Raw genomic sequence first — 24,515 nt, forward strand, 5'->3', positions numbered from 1 at the left:
ATTTTTATCTTTATGTCTCTTTGGGTAGTTAACAAGTGTGATGATCTTGGATTATATTAATTTATATTCATTTATTAGCTCTCTGTGTGCTTGAGTTTTGGGCCTGCAATATCTTTTTTTTTTTTTTTCCTTTTGTCTCTGCATTTATTTTTTTTTTTAAATTTTTATTTTTTAGAGATAGGGTATTGCTTTGTTGCCCAGGCTGGAGTGCAGTGGTGTGATCATAGCTTACTGCAGCCTTGAACTCCTGAGCTCAGTTGATCCTCCTACCTCAGCCTCTTGAGTAGCTGAGGCTACAGAAGTGTGCCACCATGCCTGGCTAATTATTTTTACTTTCTGGGGAGCTAGGGTCTTGCTATGTCACCCAGCTAGTCTCAAACTGCTAGCCTTAAGCAGCTCTCCTGCCTTGGCCTTCCAAAGTGCTGGGATTACAGGCGTGAGCCGCCATGCCCGGCCCCAGTATGTTTTGACTAAACAGAAGAAATCACACTTTTGGGAGGGTATAGGAAGCTTAGTTCTATATCAGATAATTTTCCTATAGCTTAGTCATTAGAAATGAATTCTAATTAGAATTCAGTGACTTAAAATTTGGTTGATTTGTTTACTCATTCGACATTTAGCTGCTATGACAGGTGGGCACTATGATGGATCTGGGAATACAAGGATGAGTATGACAGAGTTCTGGATGCAGAAGAACACATCTTCACCTTGTGTTTAACATCGAATTGACAGGAGATGCCTATTATTTAAGCAATGTTCAGGGAAGAGTCTAGTCCCAAGGTGACTGCAGACCCCGGTTCTAGTGGACGAGTACTGCTTGTTCGTGGTGCTCCTTCTTATCATTAGATTTGATGAAGACATGCACACTTTGAATTCTCAAGTGAGAGTTATTTATTTTTAAAATTTCCTTAAGATTTCTTGTCAAATTTCATTTTGACCTGTATGTCCTTAAATGTGCCCAAGACTGAATCATAATTGTTGTTCTTTGAGGGGCCTAAGGTTTTTTTATTCTGTATTTCCCTTGTGTACTCCAAAATGTAAGTTGGAAGGTACATGTGCCACGTAAATACATGGTGGCATGCGTGTGATTGGGGTATATAGTACTGGTGATTTTGAGGCATTGAAAAATTATCAAGTGTCTTAAAATGACCAAATAAAGTTTCAGGTTAGTTGACTGTTTTCAATAATATGTACCTTATTTTTTTTTTAATGATTTTTTGAAAATTAGTCATCTTTTCCTATGATTAAGTAAGCCAGGACGCTCCATTTCTTCCCTCAGTATATAAATAGCCTTTTATGGTAATTTTTGTTTCTGATTATGTTTAAAGACTGTGTCTTCTGTTCTCAAGGTCTGCTCTGAGTGATTTACCATAGTAGTGGAGAACAGGAAGTTCTTCCAGGCTGTGGAAAGAAATAGCTCTGAGGTGTGAGCCATTGAAAAATTGATAGTAAACATGTATGTGTATTTTGTTGTATTAGATGAAAAAGCAGTTTTTTGACTTATGTATAACAACACTTTTTTTAGATTTCAGATTTCAAATAAGTACTCCAACTATTTTTTTTACTCTTTGCCTATACTATTATAATTCCAGAGACTAAAAAGGGAACACTAAGCCAAGAGGGTGTCAGGTAATGGCTTATTCTCAAATTGATATTTGAGAGATATTGATGTGCTGTTATATTCTCAAAGATGAGCATGACACCATATTGCCTAAGATTACAGTATGAATGCATGCATGGTTATATTTTTTTAACCTGGTAAATTCTTAGTCATAAAAAGGACTAGGACGTAACATGAAGGTTTCCTAGTCAAGTCTCAAAGCTTTGAAAATCACAGCCTGGAGAGGTTGCTCAGTTTATAAGTGGCTCGGATAAGACCTGTATCCAGGCCAGTGTTTATTCATCACGTGTGTGTATGTGTATAGAATGAATTCTTAGTGTATTTTGCTTTCATATGTATTGGTGGTATACTTGGTATCCTATTGTTCATATGCATATGCTGTATTCTTCATAAATTGAGTCATAATATGTACATGTGCACATTTTAAATGTAAGAACAATTGCTTTTCCAGACTATCATGGCAAGGAATAGATTTCAGCTAGTTGTAATTGAGAGATCAAGGGAAAGCATCATCTCTTTATTTGAAAAAGTCCACAGTTCTTGATGATTTTCATATAATTTTCTTACATAGTTGACTCAGGAAGTCATTATTTTCATATTTAGCCAGGCTATGATGACCTTAATCCTGATTGGAGGCTCTCTACTGAGAAGAGAAAAAAAGTCAAAGGTGAGTTGTATGAAATATGATAATTGAAACCTTAAGATACTCCTATTATTATACAAGATGCTCTTTGGATGATATAAAAAGTCTTTAGATACCTTTGCTACACTTTGGAAGAAACATCAAGATTTCATAGATTTGGTCAAGGCAACAGATCCAGTTTTCTGATGGTCAGGCTTTCCCAAAAGCGAGGTCAGAGCCCAGGGTATGCAGCATGGCTCTCCTGCCAGGAGCCAGCATTGGGATGCTACACTGAGTTCAACGCTTAGAAGCCTGCTCCTTTTCAGATGCTCCTGGGTGAGATCACAGAGAAAGACTCATCAAAGAAGAAACACTGAGTAAACTTATCTCTGCCGGTTGGGGGAATTAGGGTTAGGTTGGTGAGGCTTTCTTTGTCTTTGCATACATTTCCATGTTTTAAAGAAAAAATTTCATTTTTACAGTGAGCATATATTGCTTTTATAAATAAAACTCAAGATTTACATTTAAATAAAAGTAATAATTGTCATTTAATTGCTAGATTAAAGCAGAGATATTTTAAAATCCTGTAGGGGTTACTTTTGAGTTTTTTTTTTACTTTTAGTTCTTGACTATGTGTTATTTTTCTTTAGGTGAAACTTTCTAAGTTAAATCCGTGATGAATTTTTAAGTGTCTTCTGTAAAATCAGTGATAGTTACAAGGTTCAAGGTCTGTATTACAATATATTTTTAGGCCGGCACGGTGGCTCATGCCTGCATTTTGGGAGGCCAAGGCAGGTGGATCACCCAAGGTCAGGAGTTCAAGACCAGTCGGGCCAACATGGTGAAACCCTGTCTCTACTGGAAATACAAAAATTAGCCAGGCATCCCAGATACTCGGGAGACTGAGGCAGGATAATCGCTTTAACCTGGGAAGCGGAGGTTGCAGTGAGCTGAGATCACGCCACTGCACTCCAGCCTGGGTGACAGAGCAAAAGTTCATCTCAAAAAAAAAAAAAAAATGCTTTTAGTTCACATTTAAAGAAGATTAAAAATATTGATTAATATTATGCATCAGGTTCCATGCTTTGAACTATCTGCTTTAGTTAAATAATCATCCAAAATATTCATCCACACATATTTTTGAGGAAAAGTAATACTTTGTCAAAGCAGAAATTAGAATTTTATTTTAGTGATTTGCTCCTCTTTCTTTCTACTTCACACTTAGTGATAAGCCCCAGGAACTCTGCCTTTCACATTTTCTTGAAATTCCTTATTTACATGGATTGCCTTAGGCTTACTTGGGAAAAAAGTGTTGTTAGAGCTCTTTATTTTCCTTAAAATAGTGAGTCTCATGGTTCTGAATTCCATATTTAAAATCTCTTCTAGTGTAATGTTTAAATATGTTGTTAAATTTATGGTTTACTTTTACCTTTAAACCATATCATATGTTTTGTATAACAGATGATGTTCAAAAATGTACAATAAAATTATAATAAATATGGCATTGCCTTTTGAATGCCTTAGTTTGGTGAACTATAATTCCTTTTCTTTTTCTTTTTCTTTTTTTTTTTTTTTTGACAGAGTCTCGCTCTGTCGCCCAGGCTGGAGTGCAGTGGCACCATCTCGGCTCACTGCAACCTCCACCTCCTGGGTTCAAGTGATTCTCCTGTCTCAGCCTCCCCAGTAGTTGGAACTACAAGCATGCGCCACCATTCCTGGCTAATTTTTGTATTTTTAATACAGGTGGGGTTTCACCGTATTGGCCAGGCTTGTCTTAAACTTCTGACCTTGTGATCTGCCCACCTCAGCCTCCCAAAGTGCTGGAATTACAGGCATGAACCACTGCGTCCGGCCCATAATTCATTTTCATTTCTAAAGATTCTTTGCTAGCCATAATTTTTTTTTTCCCTCTCTGATTAGTTATAAGTTTAAGAGGAAATCAGCACTGGAAACTATTACATATCTGTCTTATATTTTTCTAAAGGGTATATTTCTCTCAGTGTTTGTCTGAAAATGGTATATGTACATTTTTCAAAACATTATATTACCTTCATGTATGCACACCTGGTACACACCTGCCTTTCAACTTAGGTTGAAAGTGGTGACACATCTCTCTCCTGAGTATATTCTTGAGATGAAAGACCCTAGTTTATTTGCCTTTGTATCCTTAGAGCTTTAGACCTAGACTGACAAATTGTTGGCACCCAATTTGTCAAGTGAATTACCATTTTATACCTCATAGAGTAAACTTTTGAGGATGACTTACATTTTAATTTTTCTTATATTTTTCTTATTATTTAATATACCATTAAGGGGCCAAATAACATAGGTAAATTTGGTTTTAAAATTGATTCTTATACTAAATATTTTGAATTTAAACCACATTAGCAGATGCATTTGTATTGATTTGTTTTTCCCTTCTTAGATAAAGAGTCCTTTTACCCACTGATAGATGTCAATTGGTGGGCAGACAGTGCAGTGACTTTAGCTCGATGCTCCGGTGCCTTAACTGTTTCGTCAGTGAAAACTTTGAAGAATTTACTGGGAAAATCCTGTGAGTGGTTTGAACCATCACCTCAAGTCACTGCTACCCATGATGGGGGATTTTTAAGTTTGGAGGTAAGGCTTTTTCCCCTTTGTTTGAGAATAGTTATATATTTAACCAAAAATTTAAATATCTGGTTTTTATTTGAGTTGTCTTATTATCTTGTCTTTAAAAACAAAAATCTGTGACTGGAATCAGGTAATGGTTGCAGTATAAAAAATTCGTTTTTTAGTGAATAAAAAATTGTAATTTAAGATAATGAAGAAAATTTGTTGTCATTTTGCTTTGTATAAAGTATTTCTTTTTCACTGAAATGGTAGATTTTTTTCTCCCCTGGATTAGTCATTTTAAAATGTAGAATGGTATCACTACCTAAGAAAAATACTCTTTAACCTATTTCTAAAAAGCATGGCAACTAAAGTTTTTGATTCTTTTAGTAAGGAAACTTGTTTATCATGACAAAAGACTTGAAAATAGAGGCTAGTTCTTTAAAGTTATCTTTTGGTCATTTAAAAATTTTAAGTCTTTCAAGGGTAACAACCTTTCATAGCTTTCACTTCAGCAATGCAGATTGACATGTTTTTTACTCTGAAGTTTGTTATGGAGTCTAAAGATGTTCCTTAAAGAAAACTATGACTTAAAATCTAAGCCAGCTCTGTTAAGTCTGAATGAAAGTTATCTTGAACAGCCAGGCTTTCAGACTCAGAACTTAGCGAAGCTGTTAGACATTTTTATAAAGGGGCGAGGGAGAGCTGTTCTTGGTAAAGCAAATGTAAGTACGTTTATGTTCATTCTCTGAAGAGATGAAAACAGATCATCAAATTATCAGGTACAAGACCTGATAATTATAAGTACAAGAGCATATTAATGACCTGTTATTAAAACAGGCTTTAGACTGGGCACAGTGGCTCACACCTCTAATCCTACCACTTTGGGAGGCCAAGGCAGGTGGATCACTTAAGGTCAGGAATTCGTGACCAGCCTGGCCAACATGGTGAAACCCCATCTCTAGTAAAAACACAAAAATTGGCTGGGCGTGGTAGTGGGTGTCTGTAGTCCCAGCTACTCAGGAGGCTCAGGCAGGAGAATCGTTTGAACCTAGGAGGTGGAGGTTGCGGTTGGCTGAGATCGCGCCACTGCATTCCAACCTGGGTGACAAAGCAAGGCTCCATCTCAAAGAAAACAAAACAAAACAAAAAAACAGGCTTTAGTTTAGAAGATTTGGAGCTGATCATGTGTGTGCATATTTCTGGAGCTGATGTATATAATGCTTGCTGTAAGGTTCCTTTGAGTTCCATTGTTAATCTTGATCACATAACTGATTTAGTGAATCAAACCAGATCAGATTTAGACATTTTTTTCATTAATTCTAAAAAGTTATTCTTAGTTCCTAACTATTAATTTCAAATCTCCTTTTTCAATTTAGTGTGAGATTAAACTTGCCTCCAAACGATCTCGTTTGGAGACTAGGGCTGGAGAAGAAGATGAAGGAGAAGAGGATTCTGATTCTGATCATGAAATATCTGCCAAGGCTCGCTACTTTGGTTATATAAAACAGGGCCTTTACTTGGTAACTGAGATGGAGCGATTTGCACCAGCACGGAAACGCCCACGAACCATTACTAAAAACTACCGCCTTGTGAGTTTGCGCTCCACGACACCGGAGGAACTTTATCAGAGGAAGGTGAGACAGTAGCGTACTACTACCCAAGTTTGAAGTCATCAAGCTTTTCTTTTATTGGGAAAAAGTTAATTTTTTAATAAAGGAGAAAATTTCAAGAGGGATGTTGGATCATTGACATGTTAAAAATAGCAGTTCTATAAAACTTTTGAAAATAATGCTAATCTTTGTACCTAAGTAATCAAAATCAAAACCATGGATAAAAGTCGAATTCACTTAGACTGATTATCCACTTGGTGGCTTAACTCATTTCTTTGCTACCCTTCATGTGGCCTTCAGCTCTCCCTTTATCTCTGTTTAAATCAGCTATCTACAGAGGGTGAAGGAAGAAATGCAGACTTGCTTTCTAGTCCAGGACTTGCTTGGGAAGCCGAGGTGACCAGCACTGTGTGTTTACATGATTTGTGCTGTTCTTGCAATGTCATGGTAGGAGCTCTGGACTAGAAGTCGGGTTGTTCCATGGTTGTCTTGGTTTTGCCATCATTTTACTCTAAAATGAGAGCGTTGCACCTTTTATCTTTCATCTTTCTGTTAAAGTCCTGAAAGAAACACGAGATCCTTCTGCTCCTCAATATGTCTGTGAGCTTCTGGTGCCACAGTGCACAGGAATTAATGACATGCTGGATAGGTCCAAGGGATTATCATCATTCATTGTATCATCATCGGGACCCTGTAGATAATTCAGTCATGTAACATTCCTGTCTTTGTGTTTTTATCTGAAGATTGAAAGTGAAGAGTATGAGGAAGCCTTGTCCTTGGCTCATACCTATGGCCTGGATACTGACCTCGTATATCAGAGGCAGTGGAGGAAGTCAGTGGTCAACGTTGCTTCAATTCAGAATTATTTGGTATGTGTAAATATTTTGGTAATGTGGTAAAATGTATATTCATATAGTATCTTTTGTTTATAGGGCTTCATTTTAGAGAACTTTACGTTGCTGACTTTTCTATAATACAGTCAATGAAGTACAGTTTTCTCATCTGGAAAAATGGTCTTTTTGTTAGATTTTATTGCCCCTGCAACTGGACTTTGATGCTGAATACATTTGAACAAATATTCACCTATAAACCAGCTGACTACTTGGTTTCGACCTAATGTTTTCTTTCCTATACCACAATCACTTCACTTTACCTGCATTAGTCAAGAGCTAGTCAGGTGCCAGAAACCACACAGTAATTTAAACCGAGAAATTTACAATGTGGAGAATTATTTTCTAGTAACCAGAAATGAAAGATAAAGGATGTGAAGAGAACGCTAAGGAATACCCTAGGGCTGAAGGGACATATCCATGGAGGGAATGAACTTGGAAGGGAGGCCCTTCCCCTAGGCTGGGATTCAGACCCATTGGACCAGGAGTGGTTGCAGCATGTAGGATGGAAGAGAAATTCTCTGGGTTGCCTTGAGCCAGGGCTGGTCCACAGTTGCCAAGGTTGGCAGTCGGGGAGCTATGGGATGGATAGGAAAGCTGGACGCCTGCTTCTGGGGGCCAGTGAGCTGAGGATGGGGGCCAGAAGACCCCAGGGACTATCCAGCAGGAAACCCCTACCACCATGCATGTGGCTCAAGGCTGGTAGATAATTAAGGAATCATGGCCAAGACTGGTAAGAAAAAACTGTCTACTCCTATAGGCGGCCTTATTGTAGCTTCCAGTCTGGGAAGCTTCTCTCTTTGGTGCGTGGGAGATTCACTAGAAAACAATCTGCCTACGAGAGTGCCAGTGAAACTCAGTGGGAGGGTGTCAACAGAGGGAGGAAGCGGGGAAGTAAGTGCCACTTGATGTCCCACACATGCCTTGTTGGTGGCCAAGCCATAGGAGCAAGAAGAAAAGAACCAAAGCACATCAGGACTAGAAAGCAGAGCCTCTTCTTTTGCAGTGGCCCTCCAGCACCCAGAGCTTAATATTGTGTCAACTGCGAATGAGATATGCTATCACAGAGCTGGCTTTGAGGGGAGATTTGGAGCTGAGAGGCAATAAATAGGTAACATATATGAAAACTGCCAAATACGCCTGTTTAAAACTTAAGTCTCAAAATTGGATACTTCCTGTTACCTGCCTCCCATAGTTAAGATTAATATGCAGTCTTGTCTCAATTAGTTTTAGCCGCTGCAACAAAAATATCAGACTATGTGGTTTCAACAGCAGAAATTTATTTCTCTCAGTTCTAGAGGCTGGGAAGTGCAAAATCAAGGTGTTGACCAATTTCATTCCTGGTGAGAGCACTCTCCTGGGTTGCAGATGGACTTCTTTCTTGCTGTGTCCTTATATGGCAGAGAGCAGAGAGAGAGGCAGCAAGCTGTCTCCTGCCTCCTCTTGTGAGGACACCGGTCCTGTCATGGGGCCTCCACTCTCATGACCTGATTGCTTTCTGAAGGTCTTGTTTCCAAACATCATCACTCTGGGAATTAGTTTTTCAACATGTGAATTTTCGGGGACACATTGATTTCATAGCAAGCCTGTATGTTTTAACCTTTGGCATCTTTGTAAGAAAGACTTATAGTTAGACTCATGGCATACTTTAAAAAGGTTGGGACTTCTGATCTTAACATGTAGAAAGGAAAATACCTTTGCACTGTGGAAGATTGTGGGAAACACTGGGAAAATTTCCTGATGATTATTTCCCTGAAAGTTTTGTACATTAGTGATTAAAAGTAAAAATATAACATGAAAAAGTTGTATGGAAGAAGATGATACATCAGCCAAACAGAATGATAAACTTAACATTAATACAAGCAAGATATCAGAGGTGAAAGAGCATGAGAGGTAATGAAACGGAAGAAGACAAAGTTACTTGTATTTTCTTTAGAAAATCAAAACACTAATTCTGTATTATTTTTCTTTGTTGTTTTGTAATCTAAGAGAATGAGCTCATGAGTTCATGTATATCTTTTTCTGGGATACAGTAAAGGACAGTTTTTATCTCTGAAGGAGTTGAGGGATGTTAAGAGAGACAAAACAAGTACTTTTCTGGGGAGGGGAATATTTTGTTTAGTTAAATAAATAGCCAGTTCAGAGCAAGAGCACTATGCTGGGGACTGCGAAGGGGTACGGGACAGGCATAAATGTGACTTTTGCTCATAGGGAGCTTATGATTTTTTTTTTTTTTTTTTTTGAGATGGAGTTTCACTCTTTTTGCCCAGGCTGGAGTGCAATGGTGCTATCTCGGCTCACTGCAACTTCTGCCTCCCTGGTTCAAGTGATTCTCCTGCTTCAGCCTCCCGAGTAGCTTGGGACTACAGGCATACAACACCATACCTGGCTAATTTTTGTATTTTTAGTAGAGATAGGAGTTCACCATATTGAATATAACTGACCATATAAATAGATTTCAGATAAAACTCCAGAAACCCAGTGAAGGTAGTGATTATTTTTATAGATCTGGTAGTGATGGAAGGCTTTATATAGTGAAGATGTTTGGAGCAGGGATTTGGAAGGATTTAAAGTAGACCTTCTTGAGTGAGAAGGATTAGCAAGACAGATGGTATGAACGAATGAAAAGACGTTGAGCATGATTTATGAGGCCCGTGACTAAATCTGTTTTATTCACTGCTGTCTTTCCATGTCTACTTCAGTGCCTGGTATGCAGTAGGTGCCCAGTAAACATTTTGTGGATAAATGAGCTCTGTACATCAACCAGTTTGCTGGCACTGATATTTGACAATAGTGAACACTGGGAAATATGATTAAAAAGATATACTGATTTGGGTTCAGGAGGATGTGGAAAGCTTGTGATGACTTAGGCATTTATCTACTGTTGTGGATTTCTGACTGTGGAAGCACAGAGGAAGATGGTGTAGAGAGGATTGGAGTGGAAGGAAGGTAGGAAACCTTGCTCAGAGCAGGGGACTCCTGCAGTGTCCTGGATATTTTGTGTTGATGATTTAGACTGGTATGGAGGCTGCAGCTGTGGAAAAGGGAAAGTGAATTAATAAGAGACATTTGAAGAAAGAACTGATGTGAGGCAATATATAAAGGATCCTAGGGAATGAGTCAAATATTAATTGAAATTTGTTACCATAATAGCTCTTTCTAGGAGGAGGGCAAGTCAGGGATTTTGAATGGAGTTGGAGAAAGCAGTTGGGAGGGAGGAGTAGGACCTTGATCTTTCCAAAAAACAGCATATCATGACTTTTTATGATTAAGTTATTTACACCCTGGGATATATCTCATGGGCAAATAAATACAGAACTTTGATGGGCTCATTTGTTAAAAGTTAAACATGCTTATTAATTATGGCAGAATATATTTTCTCTTTCTGCCTTATTGTCTACTCTATTATACAGCCACAGTGCAAACCAAAGGCAATTATAAAAGTTAGGAGAAAACGTTTTATATTACCAAAAATGAGTCCTGAGCTTTCTGTTTCTGTGTAGCTCATTAGAGGAAGAAAGCAAGCAGGTAAACTCACACTCCCTGCATCCAGTTATAATCACCATTAGGGAATTGGCTGCTTTTCTTTTGAGTTCCTCTAGCAGCTCCCTGTGGCCAAGGACCTAAATAGCTGTAATTAGATATAGCTTTACAATTCTGCAGGCAGTTGTAATGTGTTGTGAGATGTCATGGATTCTTTAATTCCTCTGTTTCTTCTTTTATATCCAGAGTAAAATAAAGAAGCGATCCTGGGTTCTCCATGAGTGTTTGGAAAGAGTTCCTGAAAATGTGGATGCTGCGAAAGAACTGCTTCAGTATGGATTAAAAGGCACAGACCTGGAGGCTCTTTTAGCAATAGGGAAAGGAGCAGATGAAGGCAGGTTGGTTATAGAAGGAATTGGATTCAAAGTAAAAGTGACTTTGTGAGAACTTTTGTACTGAGACATTGGACTGGGTATACTTTTCTTTAAGTTATTCTGTACTGAAGCAGTTGCTTTTGATCAATACTTTCTTATCTGAAGTCATTGCTCATCAGGCATTTGGAACTTTTTAAAAAATATAAATATGAGAATATATCTGAGAAGTAAATAATTAAAATGAGACTGACATGATTACCATTTGAAGACCTTAAGAAGAAGTGATTCAAATAGCAAACTCTGGACATTTTCTGCATAGGCTGCTTTACATTGAATGAATGTAACCCCACATCTCTTCCTAAATAGTTTTCATTTTCTTGATTTTTAGATTTCTATTTGTGATAATTACTGATGACTTTTTGCCCATCTATGGATATAATGAATGATCACTTTGTTTACAATGGCAAAAGTTTTTTTCAAATACTTCCTTCTGTTTTTGTGCAAATCAATAATTAAATCAGTCAAAATAGGAGAAAGCTTTTCACAGCATGAAGTTTTTAAAAATGATGAAAATATATTTGTTCTTTTATACTTGCAGATTTACATTACCTGGTGAAGTAGACATTGACAATATCTCCTATGAAGAACTTTCACCACCTGATGAAGAGCCTGCCAAGAATAAAAAGGAGAAGGAGCTCAAGAAGAGACAGGAACTACTGAAATTATTGAACTTTTCCAAGTAAATGATTTGTTACTGTTCATTTGATACTTTCTTTAAAATAGTCATTTCAGTGTATTCCTTACTAGTGTAGTAATTAGTCCAAATTACTTCAGCAACTTAAATCAAATGTACTTACTATTATCTTACCCTTGTGCTTTTCTGAACTGTTTCATGAGTTTTGGGCTCAATGGAGTATTAATAATTTTCATTGTAACTCCTAGAGAAATAATTCTGTGTAAATATAAGTGGCCTAATATAGTTATTCAAAACAGGTTGACACTGGAACAAAAGGAACTTTGCCGTTGTAGACGGAAATTATTAACCTACTTAGATCGACTTGCAACATATGAGGTAAGGAATAATTTTTATCAAACCAATTATGTTCATTTTATCTGTCATTATAAATGCTATGGCTGCCCTAATATCAGATATTCTTGGTCTTTAGAACTATTTCTCTGGGAAAAATTGATTTCTTACAGAAGCAGGTTCTCTTATATACTAGTTTTGGTAAAAATTAGAGATTGTGAAAGCCAGAAGTTGTTTTGTTAGACTAGGGAATAGAAGTGCCTTAGCCATTTTAGTGCATTTGTGTTTCGAGATTCATAATCTTTTTCATTTACTTTTATATTTTGATTTTAAGATAATGGCACATAACTCTTTTCCATACCAGATTTCAGTATATACTAGGTTTTAATGTGAATATTTCTGACTCATTTTATTTTAATGATTTTTTTTTCTTTTGAGATGGGATCTCACTCTGTGTTGCCCAGGCTGGAGTGCAGTGGCATGATCTCAGTTCACTGCAACCTCCACCTTTTGGGTTCAAGCGATTCTCATCCCTTAGCCTCCTGAGTAGCTGGAACTACAGGCGCATGCCACCAAACACGTCTAATTTTTGTATTTTTTTAGAGACGGGGTTTTGCCATGTTGCCCAGTCTGGTTTTAAACTTCCGGACTCGAGCAATCCGCCTGCCTCGGCCTCGCAAAGTGCTAGATTACAGGTGTGAGCCAACTACGCCTGGCCTATTTTAATTATTTGTTAATGGGTTGAATTTACTTGATTCACCTTTGATCCTAATTAGGGCTGAAGTTAGGTATTTGAGCTTAAAAACAGTATACTTCACATTTGGGTCTTCAGGGACACAAACATAGATGTCCCCATCTTGGGCATTTCAGTAGCACTCTGTAGTTTAAGACCAACTTAGATATTGTTAAAGTGTAAGTGTAAGTCAGCCACATTTCAGTAAATATACGTAGGTTAGATTGCTTTCTTACATGACTCTTGTAGCTGAAGTTCTCCAGATTTTAAGGTAAGTTTTTCATTTTAAAATTTGACTTCACTTGGAGGTTACTTTCTTAGTCTGTGTTCTGCCTCCCTTGTGTGTGTGTGCCCCTCGGCTCTTGGCACTGGCACACAGTAGGCACTGTATGTTACATCTGATAATGTGATGCTTGTCCCAAGAACGTCTGACCATGCAGGCAAATGCAGAAGCCTTGGATTCCCCCATCCTGCTAATATAATTGAAATGTTTTTACACAAAATACTGAAAGAGGGCTGTGGTTATTAAAAAAACATTGGTAATGACTATATCATTACCATTTATCATTGCAAACAAGTTACGAAACATTCTTAGTAGGTTCATTTATAGATACAGTTAGTTTGGCTGTTGGATGGTCACATTACTTTAAAACACATCATGTTGATATGCCTGAGTTCTGTGATGTTTTGAGGTAATATATTAAAGCCAGTTGTGAATTGCAGAAGTCTGTACAGATACAATTATTTTTATACTTAGCCTTAGTTTCTCTAATGATATCTTTTTTAAAAAGTGCCTACAAGTTCAGTTTGACTATCCAGTTAATTTTTTTCATGATTTTTTTATTTTTTAATTGCTATTCCCTATATGACAGTAGTAAGTATATTTATTATTATACTGTAACAGTAACATTTAAAGTATTTGTTGAGCTTACTGTTTTTAGGGAATTCTGCAAAATTCTTGAAAAGTAGGTGAATTTGATGAATTTCAATGTTAAAACTTAGTAATGAAAATATTCAGATGTAATAGCTAACCATTAGATAGTAGTAGAGATAGGCATTGCATTTTAATCACAGGACATGGCTTCTTTTATTAATACTGTGATAAATGAGATAAAAATGAATTCATTTAAATTTGACATGAGTACCTCCTCAATGCAAGATATTGTGCCATTGCGAGAGGTAGAGAAAGGAATAAGGAATGGTCTTCATGGAGTTCACATTGTATAGACATTAAATGCTGATAAGAAAGGTATGGAGAATTGATGAGGGAACATAATGAAGAAAAATGTCAAATTCTTCCTGGGGATGTCTGAGACGACTCCACATAGAAGTAATAGCTAGCCTTTCACAAAAGGAAGGCAGATTTCAGGGGCTAGGGAGGACCATAAGGGGGACGTTAGAATGGAGTCTCCTTACAGTTAGAGATTTGTCTTGTTTGCTGCTGTGTCTCTGAGCTCTGAATGGTTCCTGGCTCATTGAAGGGTTCAGTAAATATTTGTTGCAAGAACCAGTAGGTAGGAGAATACCCTTAAGAAATACCAACACATTCTTTTGAGGACTTAACTATTTGTCAGCCGTTGTCTTATGAGATGGGTACTATCATCTTCTCAGTTTTATGGATATGAAAACTGAGGCTTAGAGAAGGTAGATAATTTGTCCAAATAAGTAGGAAGCAAGGACTCATAATCAGGTCTCTCTGATGGGTAGCCCATGCTGATAATCAGTGTGCCATGTAAAGGCCCAGTGGCATGAAAGCAAGTGTCATGCTGTTGAGTAAGTAAGCTAGTCAGGGTACAGGATGGGGAGCGTGAGGGGTGGCACAGAACAAAGGTGGGAAGTATGGTTAGAATAGTTTGTAGTCATGTTTGGAAGGGCCTCCTGCCATGTAAGTAGTTGAATTGAATTTTTGTCAGAGGTTGGGCACGTTTAGGAAAGAACAAAAAGTGGAGGAGAGGAGAGGAGACTGTGGCTCTGGGCCGCCCTTTGAAGAAGTTTTACTGTGAAGAGGGGCAGAGAAGATGGTAGTTTCTATAGCAGGTGTTTAGAATAGAAGGAAGAAGTATTGTGTTTATATTAATGGGAATGAATAGTAGAGGGTGAGGAGGACTTTATGGAACAAAAGAAAGAGAGGATACTTGCATGATTATAGAAGTGGAGTAGAAATGGGATCCAGGGCATCGGTGGGATTTTGAGGCTTTTTAGGAGCAGAGAGATGTTTCTTTCTGCTGTAACTGGAAGGAAGGAAAATCTTATTACAGATGCAGGTAGGTTTGTAGTTTTGGTGGGTTGGAAAAATGAGGAATTTCTCATCTAATAGTGTCCACAAAAGGCAAGGTTTTCAGCTGAGAACAGGGGCTGAGGAATAGGGTGTTGGAAGTCGAGAAAGAATGACAGTTGTGGAAAAGTTCCTAACAGAGACTAGGAAATAAAACTTCTTAGGGAAATGTAGTAGCGCGGATGAGCAGCACTAATTATCTGTTTGAATCGTGTTGCCTGGAATTTATCAATTTTTTAGCTTTTTATTATAAAAAACTTCAGTCACTCAAAGAAGTATAGAGAAGAGTGGTGTGATGAGCCCGATGTGCCCATTGCTCAGCACCAGCCATTTTCAGCATGCACCAGTTATGTGTGTCTTTTATTCTCCATTTTTCTACTCTTGCCTTCCCTTTTTCACTGAATATTTTAAAGCAAAGCCTGTATATCTTATTTCACCCTTAATTATTTAGGTATGTATGTCTAAGAAGGACTTAAAAAACTGGAACCACAATGATATGATTATTTCTAACAAAATTAGTAGTAATTCCCTAATAACATCTGATACTTACTTTATCTTCGGATTTTCCTGGTGCATTTTTTTTTTTTTTTTTTTTGCATTGATTCATTTGAATGAGGATCCAAGCAAGATTGAGGTTTTGAAATTAAAATGGGAACTGTCAGCTTGGTTTTGTGACTTATCTTCAGTGACTTCATAGCTTGTGTTCAGAGATCATAGCTGGGTTCGACTGGTTAGGGAATGATTTGCTGGATGAATGCAATAAAGGGAAGGAGGCCAGGGATTAAGAAGCCCTTTTATAGCTGTGGACCAGGCACTTTAAGCTGATTAGAAGGAATGAGGGACTTTGAGGGGAAATGGAAAGTGAACAAAGAAGTAGAGTGAGTGGATTGGATGCCTCTGTGAGGTTGAGGAGTAGTTGAAATGCCACTTAGTGTGTGAGTAGGAAGATTAGGTGCGGTAATCACAGAGTTGGGGCTAGACATTGAAGTGTTTCACACAGTGTCTTTTGATGATGATAGAGATCCAGGGTTTTGTGACAGGATGTATAACTGAGATGAAATAGAGGAAATAATTGTCATGCATGAGGAGTCAAGGAACTGAGAGCTTTTTTTGTGAAATAGGGTCTTGCTCTGTTGCCCAGGCTGGAGTGTAGTGGCACAATGATAGGTCACTGCACTCTTGTCTTCCTGGGCTCAAGCTGTTCTCCCATCTCAGTCTCCCAAGTAGCTGGGACTACAGATACCTGGCACCATGCCCAGCTAATTTTTTTTTTTTTTTTTGTAGAGGTGAGTTCTTGCCATCTTGCTCAGGCTGTTCTCAAACTCTTGGGCTCAAGCAATCCTCCCACTTCAGCCTGCCAAAGTGTTGGGATTACAGGTGTGAGCCACCACTCCTGGCTAGAACATTTGTGAAATACTTTTCTTCTTTTGGTTTCCATGAGTATGCATTAAATTCTTTTTCTCTTTACTTCTCTGACTGTTCCTCCATCTACTTTTCAGATGCAGGTTCCCTTTTCCTTGTTCATCCTTTAAATAATGTTGTTCCTCAGGCTCTTTCAAATTCATTCTGTTTAATCTCCCTTGGAATAATACTTCCGTATTAATCACCCTATGCCATATATCTCTAACCCACATCTTAGTCCAGAACTCCTGACTTGTGTATTCACCTGCTCACTGTGTAGCTCCTTTTAGACATGCCGTAGTTGCCAACTTAACCCATCTACAGGTGAACTTCTCAGCTCTCCTTCCTCCCTCCTCCCTCCCTCACCTCCTCCACATCTCCTCATTCTTCTCTTTCCTGTCTCTGTAAATTAATTCAGTCAACAAATATTTATTGACTGTTTATAAATGTGGTCAGAAGAATACTGACAGGCAGTGTGCTAGGAATCTGGGATTCAGTATTAAACATGGCGGACATGAGCCCTAAGTCGTACTTTGTAGTGGGGAGGACTACACTTGCAATTCCAAGGCTAACTTCTCGTTGTTTTTTATGTTTCAGCTTGTGGGCCACTTCTCTGTCCTCCCAGAACTAGTTGTGGCACTTTAATGAGTATTTGCTCTCACCTATTCCTAGATTTTAAGCTACTTAGGGAGTGGGAAAAGTGTATTATTCATTGTATCACAGTGCCTGTCACAGTTCCCTTAGCACATGGTGAGTGGCATTCAGTAAATATTTGTTGAATAAATGAATGGTTCAATCTGCATTTGACATAGGTCACCCTAGAAGTGGTAAAATTAAAGTTCACCTACAGAGGTTCAGGTGCTCATAATACATTGTCATGCATAACTGTTGCTTATTTTTACCCAGTGGTTGATTTTGGTTGTCCTAATGTAATTAACTTAATTTTTACTGCCTATTTCATTTACTTCTGGATTAAAAAAAATAACATTTATTAATATAGCACCTTTCAAAATAAAGGCAAGAATGCAAATGTGGTACTTTAGTTAACAATTGATGGTTGGAATTAATTAATTCAGGCCTTATTTATTTAGGCAGGCAGAGTTGTAAAGGTTTTTCATATTTTCTTGTCACCCATATTTAAAAGCCTTTTCATTAAATCACTGTTTCCCCTCAGGAAATCCTAGGAGTGCCTCATGCATCTGAACAGAGATATGATGCTGAATTCTTTAAGAAATTCAGAAATCAGAATATTGTTCTCTCAGCTAGAACTTATGCTCAGGTAATTTGCTTTTGGTAAATAAAATAATTATGGTTATTAACACTCTCTAAATCTTTGTGCTGTGCAGTTAATGTTATTGTGTGCATATATTACGTTTTCTTTTTTGTTTTAATATTAATAAGTGTAGGGAAAATTTTAATTTAATATCCATCATTCTGAGTTTTAAAAATAAACAATTTTCATAACCGTAGATTGAGAAACAGGATATAGGCTAGGAAAAACCAGGGTCATTTCAAAGTGCTTCATATCAGAGCTGCATGACAAAGTTAGTTTTTGAATGTTGTCATATAAAATCACTCCTTTATTTCTTAGATTTACATTAGAAACTTACCCCTTGCCTTTTGTACAGGAAAGTAATGTACAAGCTCTAGAAATTCTGTTTACTTATCATGGCTCCGACCTGCTTCCTCATCGCCTTGCGATTCTCTCCAACTTTCCAGAGACCACTTCTCCACATGAATATTCTGTTTTGCTGCCTGAAGCTTGGTATGTGACTATGTTAACAGAATTTTACCTTCTTTCTATATATTGATAATTTTTTGTCATGCTGAACACCTTAAAATTAAAAAAGAATAATTTTAATGTAATATATTTAAACTTTTTTCCTGATAAAAAATTAAGTTATTGTAAATGGTCCTGAAGCCAAAGTGTTTCTAGCATAACAGGATTACCTTAACTTAACGAGCACAACTTTTTCCTTTTTTTTGAAAGCCTCCTGATTTTACTTCTTTGTATTTAGTACACACTGTTTTCTGGTTAAGAACAGGTTTTAGGATAATGTGTGTCTGAGGTAGTTGTATCTTTTAGAAATTGAAGTGTGTTTTTGACAGTATTAGATGGGAAGACCCAGAAACCCAGGGATACTGCATCTTCCTTTGCTTAGCAACCCTTTCTTCATAGGAAATACCACAGGCACAAAGACAAATGGGAAACTGAAATATTGCTTTACCACTAGACTAATGCTCCTCCTCTCAGTTCACGGCGATTTGATAATTGGGTTGCAGCATGTGATGTAGTGTCAAAGCCTGTGTTGGAACCATTGAGTCCCTGTATTACCACCTGGTAGTCTTCCAGAGGCCAGAACATCTGTTCTTGAGAATAAAGGAGAGGGAGTACATTTGTCTCACTCATAATTCAAAAACAGGTAGGCTATTTGCCCCAGACCTGAATGGCACCTGGGAGAAAACAGGAGGGCTGAGCATACCTTGCTTAGGTCAGTTACTGAACAGAGGCAGAAGACAAAAGAGTAAGATGACACATCCATTTGTGTGAACCTTTACCTGCGGTGAGCTAGCCCACTAGTAAGTGTGGCTCAATGGTTAACTACGTGATTTGTCTTTTCTGCGTTTGAGTTACTCATCTCTAAAATGGGTTGACAGTCCCTGTCTTACTCACTTTGCATATTTTTAGTAACACCTGAATTCATAATTATTATATCTGGTTGCTAACTATAGTATACTGTAAAGTACCCTGTAGTGCACTGTTAAGATAATTCTGACTGAAATCATTTTTACTAATTTCAGCTACTGGAAACTTACAGTGCTAAGAGATGTTATTCAAATTACAGGGATCATTTGGCTTCCTCATTCCTCCCTTGCTGCCTTCACTCAATATCCTATTTCTAGGCATGGGTATTAATGATGATGGTCGACATGTACAGAGTAATTACTATGTATTTGGCACTTATTTATTTCTGGTCTTCAAGTAATTTTGGTATTATCCTGTTATTACAGAAAGCTGAGATTTACAGAAGTTTAGTAGCATGCTGAAATCTATATATGTGCAGCCAGAATTTGAACCTGTATTTACTTAAAGTTGTACGTCAGTAAACACTGAGAATATATTATAAACTCCTTAGTTTACATTAGTGTTAGTCCTTGAAAAGTAACTCTTTGTTTTGATAAAAATCAAGAAAAAGGGCTGAGCATGGTGGCTCACTCCTTGTAATCTCAGCGCTTTGGGAGGTCGAGTCGGGCGGACCACGAGGTCAGGAGATCAAGACCATCCTGGCTAACACGGTGAAACCCTGTCTCTACTAAAAATATAAAAAATTAGCCAGGCGTGGTGGCGGGCGCCTGTAGTCCAGCTACTCGGGAGACTGAGGCAGGAGAATGGTGTGAACCCAGGAGGCAGAGCTTGCAGTGAGCCGAGATCATGCCACTGCACTCCAGCCTGGGCAACAAAGCGAGACTCTGTCTGAAAAAAAAAAAAAAAGAAGAAAAAGAAAAAGCTCAGGATGCTTTTTTCATTTTCAAATAATTTTAGATCTGTATAGTGAAGGATAATGTAAATGATACTTTATAAATATATTTTATGCATGTTTTCAGAATATAATTATATCTATTGTTCTCTGCCTCTTTGCAGAATGAATCTAATCTGAATGGAAATTACCTTTCCTACTGTAAATTGTTAGTATAGAGAAAAGGGCTACTGTCTCTTAACGGTTTTTTTAAAGGCAGTTTCTCCTTAGATTTGGATACATTTGTCTAGGCCATACCACCCTGAAGGGCCTCCTCCATCTCCTCAGATTTGGATGCATTTATTGTCAGTGTTTTCTGATGATTGCTTAGATAAGCATTTGATTTTAACCTGAAATTTGAAAGTTGGTTTGCAGAAGAGTTGCACAGTACCCAGTGTCACACTACCTTTGAATGCCCTGTGGTTCCTTTATGGGGCCTGCCACAAGAACCATTTTAAATTGTGATCAATAGTTTAGTCATACCCTATTGCAGCAGGGTATGATGAAAAGAATATAATGTTATTTTGAATCATTGTTTGGGGATATGTTGTTTAGACAAACTTTGAAGAGACTGATTTCTTCTGAGTTCTTAAGTTATGCTCATTTTTAAACACATTTGGAAAAAATAGTTTTTTTAAATTAACCTTTATTCTCAAGAAAGTCTTTCATACTATTTTTTTTTCTATAGTAGTAAATAGAATGAACAATAGGTTACAATAATATCTCTGTCCTTTCATAATTTAGGTTTATATTAGTCTGTTTGTGTTGCCACAGAGAAATACCTGAGGTAATTTATAAAGAGAGAAGGTTTAATTGGCTCATAGTTGCGCAGACTGTACAAGAAGCATAGTGCTGGCAACTGCTTCTGGTGAGAGCCTCAGGAAGTTTCCAGTCATGGCGGAAGGTGAAGGGGCAGCAGGCGCCCTCACATGGTGAGAGGGAAGCAAGAGAGAGAAGGGGCAGGTCCCAGACTCTTAACTGGAACTGAGTGAGAACTCACTCATCACCAAGGGGATGGTGCTGAACCACTAATGAGGAATCTGCCCTCACATCCAGTTGCCCCCCATCCAAACCCCACCTCCAGCATTGGGAATCACATTTGAGTGTGAGATTTGAAGGGAACAAACATCTAAACCATATCATAGTTACTGCAAAGCAAAATCACAGTTGTGCTTCAGGCAGAACCTCTTCTATGAGGATTTCTGTAAGTTACTCCTTTCCCAATACTCTCATAATTCTTTATTTTCATTGTGTAACACCTTTTACATTGTGTTTTAGTCATACTTATTTCTGCCTTTCTCCCTCATTTCCTTCTCTAATAAATACCAGACTTGCTCTTAAAGACAGAGACCATCTCTTCTTTATGTTCAGATCCCAGTTAGGGTGGTGCTTGTATAGTGAGTATACTGAAAATGTTTGCTGACTGCATAAATTAGGTCCTCTTGTGTCATTTAAAAAAGAGGTTTTGAAGTATCCTGCAGGGAGTGCAGATGCACTTTCACTTGCTAACCTGGAAGAAGCCCAGGTCTGTGTTTACCAAGGTCCCGAAGGGTTCAACTGCTGTTTCATCCCATCGTTAAGGATGTAACTCTTTTATTCTAATTGAAGCTTTACCCTAAATGACAAGTAGAGCAGTAAGATATACTTATAGAAATTATTTCCATCATGAGGGTTCTTTGAATACTTGATATTCATTTTCAAATCACTTGGAAGCATTAGTTCAGATGAGCAGTGTCCTGTTTGTTGGTGCGTGAGTGCTTGCCTCCATTTTCCACGCACCATTGGCTGGGCACCTCAAACGTGCCTGGAGCTGTGGTAGGGACTGAGGATGAGTAGAGCATAGCTCCTCTTCAGCAGGAGTGATCAGGGATGCTTTACAAAGCAGTAGCACTTCCTGTTACAGCATCATGCTGTCAAACGAGGAAGAAAGAAAAGTTAAACATACCCTAAATAGGTAATTGCAGTTCATTCTGCTCTTTTCTTTTTTCTCCTCAGTAGCAATGCTGAAAAGTAATAAAATGACCTTGACATTCCCTGACTGTCTTGGATGGCTGTTCGCTTTCCATGTGTGTGCCTTATTCTTCTTCTCAGAGTGTACATTGCTCAGTGGCTCAGCCTGTTTCATTCTGCTCTTTTCTTTAACTCCTCCACTTATATTTTGCAAGTAATAATGACTTTTTAATAATCTGTTGAATTGATTTCAAGTCAATTAGTGACTTGAATTGAAACAAGTCACTAGACTCTACATGTATGACTCCCCAAATGCCTGTCTCGCTGTGCTGTCTTCAGCCAGCTGTTAGGAGGATTGCTTAGAGCCCCCTGCGCTCTCCACTCCTGCCACACAGGCCTCTGACTGTTCCTTGACCTTGCCAAGCCTGCTCCTGCCCTGGGTCTTTTTAATTTAGTGTGCCCTTCTCCTGTGTCATCTTGTAACTGGGTCTCTTACTTCATTCTGAATCTCTACTCAACTTAATCTCTTCGTAAAGGTCTTCCCTGACCACATTTTTCATGTAAGCTTCACTTTGCCCTCACTTTCTGCCTATACTCTGTTTCTCTTCATAGTACTTACTCCTAATATGTTACATGGTTATTTGTCTTCTCTACTTTATCTGATCTTCCTTGGCCTTCCTATTTAAGAATTTATTTAAAATTCTACTTTTATTTTAAATCTTCCTTCTCTGCTTTATTTTCTTCCTAGCATTTATTATATAGTAATCTAATTAATTTGTGTTTTACTTATTTATCTTATTTATTGTCTGTTTCCCCTTCTGGAATAGCAGCTCCAGTGGACAGCGATTTTGTGTGTTTTGTTTCCATCCTTATCTCCTGCAATTAGAATATTGCCTGGAATGTTGTAGGCACTCATTAAATACTTGCTGAATGAATGAATAAATGAATGGGTGAATGTAAGATCCACAAAGAAGGACTTTGCCTCTTGCTCACGAATGTAGCTGCAGCACTAAGAACAGTGCCTAGTACAAACCAGTAGCCCAGGAAGTATTGTTTTGAATGAATGAGTGACTTAGGAACCACAAATTAAGTACATAGAAGGACAGATAGAATTTTAGATTTTAGAGTTCAAGCTGTATTAAATTTTGCAAAACAATAGTAAGTTATGCCAAGTTGACCTATTGCCTGCTCTGTTTTGAGATCCCACTGGCAGAACTTTTGCCTTGACATTTAACCAACATTTGATTAACCACTTTCGATTCAAACACATTTTATGATTATGAAAGCTGGGAAACTTCTAAATTATGTGCTATTTTTGTGTTTTATGTTGTCAGTCTTAAATCATCATGTGTATTTGACATTGATGAAATGTGAGCAAGTTTTATAAAGCTTTGAAATTACATTTACTGTCATAGGTGATGCATCTTTTTATAGCCACCTATTCTGAGTTTGTAACTGTTATAAAATGTTTTCATTTGATATTCTAGTTCGCTGTTTTAAAGTACAAAGGTGACATTTCTTACAGTCTTTGTTAGCTTCCACAACTTGAGATAATAGAGATTTTCTGTTAGGAGAAACATTTTGTCAGTGGGGTATGTTTTGGTGCCTATAGCATGTTTCAGAAAGATTATTTAGATTTTTCATTTTTGCTCTTTTTCTATTTAAAAATATTTCCTGAGTGACGAATACAATTTGGTTAAAATTGTATTGTGAGCAGTTGTCTGTTGAAATAGTGTAGCGTAGGAGTAAGAGCATTGACTATCTAGCTGCCCAGGTTTGTGATCTTGGGTTTCTTAACTGCACTGCAGTCTTCTCACTTGTAAAATGGATATGCTCATAGTATTTACTTCATAGTGTTGTGAGAATGATTAATGAGTTAATGTGTGTCAACTACTGAGGAAAGTGCTTGGCACCAACTAAGTGTTACTTTAGTGTTAGCAATTATTATTACTACAGAATCCCATGCTGAAGCCTTGGCTTTATGTGCTTATATACTTCATATACTTACTGCTTTAAGCTTCTTACTGGAATATGTATACAGAACAGTTGCAAAGGTAACACAGACAATTCTTATATGCTATTCACCTAGGTTTTTTTTTTTTCTTCTTATATGACCACAGCATATTTGTCAGAATTAGAAATTAGCACTGGAATAGTCCGTTCTGCTATAACGTGACACATGAATTCCTAAAAGTCACTGCATTATACAGAATTATTTAGTGAAAACCACAGGGCATATGAGAAAAGGGGATTAATGGTATAGTACTGAAGAAGTTTGCTCACTGGAACATATTTAGTAACCTAACAAAAATTGTAGCATAGGCTGGGTGCGGTGGCTCACGCCTGTAATCCCAGCACTTTGGGAGGCCAAGGTGGGCAGATCACCTGAGGTCAGGAGTTTGAGACCAGCCTGGCC

The 24,515-nt window shown here is 37.8% G+C and overlaps 1 protein-coding gene across 2 annotated transcripts in view; it reads left to right on the top strand.

Annotated features, from left to right (window-relative positions):
• The window catches only part of NBAS (neuroblastoma amplified sequence), a 466,664-nt gene that overhangs the window by 123,854 nt on the left and 318,295 nt on the right, over positions 1–24,515 (top strand). For both annotated transcript variants that reach the window (XR_001005077.1, XM_011971446.1), the window contains exons 13-21: positions 2,225–2,288; positions 4,669–4,862; positions 6,215–6,472; positions 7,192–7,317; positions 11,068–11,219; positions 11,794–11,934; positions 12,189–12,267; positions 17,806–17,910; positions 18,260–18,396. Coding sequence is in view for 1 of the 2 variants with exons in the window: in XM_011971446.1 (XP_011826836.1) it covers positions 2,225–2,288; positions 4,669–4,862; positions 6,215–6,472; positions 7,192–7,317; positions 11,068–11,219; positions 11,794–11,934; positions 12,189–12,267; positions 17,806–17,910; positions 18,260–18,396 (1,256 nt within the window). In the remaining variant the exon portion in view is untranslated. The remainder of the gene's footprint in view (positions 1–2,224; positions 2,289–4,668; positions 4,863–6,214; positions 6,473–7,191; positions 7,318–11,067; positions 11,220–11,793; positions 11,935–12,188; positions 12,268–17,805; positions 17,911–18,259; positions 18,397–24,515) is intronic.

Source organism: Mandrillus leucophaeus, unplaced genomic scaffold, assembly GCF_000951045.1.
Source record: "Mandrillus leucophaeus isolate KB7577 unplaced genomic scaffold, Mleu.le_1.0 Scaffold122, whole genome shotgun sequence".
Lineage (NCBI taxonomy): Eukaryota > Metazoa > Chordata > Mammalia > Primates > Cercopithecidae > Mandrillus > Mandrillus leucophaeus.